At 48.8% G+C, this 1,057-nt stretch overlaps 1 protein-coding gene across 1 annotated transcript in view; it reads right to left on the bottom strand.

Annotated features, from left to right (window-relative positions):
- The window catches only part of LOC101853402 (ras-related protein Rab-13), a gene marked incomplete at its 5' end in the record, with an annotated part of 10,530 nt that extends 9,661 nt beyond the window's left edge, over nt 1–869 (bottom strand). The window contains 1 exon segment of the mRNA XM_013085788.2: nt 512–869. Coding sequence (XP_012941242.1) covers nt 512–721 — 210 coding nt within the window.
- Nucleotides 870–1,057: the final 188 nt, after the last annotated feature.

Here is a 1,057-nt window from a genome sequence, read left to right as displayed (position 1 = left end):
GGTAGAGAAAAGCTTGATTTGGTGAGGATGGCGCTGCATGGTGCTTGTGACGAGGAAGAGAAAGAAGTGGAGGAAGAGGGAGAGAAAGAGGAAGTAAAATAAAGTTGTTTCCGCATCCGATCCGGACATTGGTGGGGATTGCCTTATTAGTCAGACAACTTCCTGGGCCTTCGGCATATTGTGGTAGGGTGGCCAGTTCCTTTCCACGCCGCCTTTACTTCCCCAACTTGAAGTCAAGTACCCATTCCCGCTGGGAGGTCAGGAGGAGGCGAAAAAAATCCAAATCCGAACCGAGGCTTGAACCCGGACTTTCTGTTCGGAGACGAGCGCACCAACCGCTCCGCCACCGCACCCTCTAGAAGAGGAAGATGATACATGTACAGAAAAACTCACAAGCATCAGTTGGGGGGAGGGGTGGGAGGGGAGGGGGGACGGTGGGAAAGGAGGGGGGCGGCGAGGTTGGGGGACGGTAGCAAAACTGCAAATTGTGAAACGTTGTTTATTCCTTCACCTGTATCTGCTGGTTCTCCGCTTTGAGGTTCCGAGTGCAACTGTCTATGCCGATTGTGGATGGTAGTTCAGAGGTGAACTCATCGTCTCGGATGCGCAGAAACAGCGAGGTTTTCCCCACACCGGAGTTCCCCAGCAGGATGACCTTGAACTTGGGTGTCCCAGCACCAGAAGCAGCACCATTGGCGTGTGGGAAATCCCAGTCTGCCATCTAATATGTCAGTCTCTGTAGGCCTAAGTGTTTCTTGATGCGTCACATTCGCAGTCGCGGTGTTTTCCCGAAATGGCTTCCGCTGTCAAGTATGTCTCCCTGAATTTTGCTGAAATCATTCATTGGGAAAATCCTTGGTTGTCTTGCTCTCAGTCAAAATGTGTAATGGGACGTCACAAGTTCCAGTCCCAAGACAATGTGGCGACGAACAGTGCTGAAAAAAAATACAAATGTATGATACTTATGATTATATTGTGCTTTTGCTTTGTTATTCCCCTAAGAACCATTGTGCAAATTATACAACAAATTATAATAGCAAAAGATGTAATGTTTATC

This window comes from Aplysia californica, unplaced genomic scaffold (assembly GCF_000002075.1).
Source record: "Aplysia californica isolate F4 #8 unplaced genomic scaffold, AplCal3.0 scaffold00406, whole genome shotgun sequence".
In the NCBI taxonomy this organism is placed as follows: Eukaryota; Metazoa; Mollusca; class Gastropoda; order Aplysiida; family Aplysiidae; genus Aplysia; species Aplysia californica.
The sequence above is the reverse complement of the archived record's forward strand: the minus strand, read 5'-3'. Positions and strand labels throughout refer to the sequence as shown.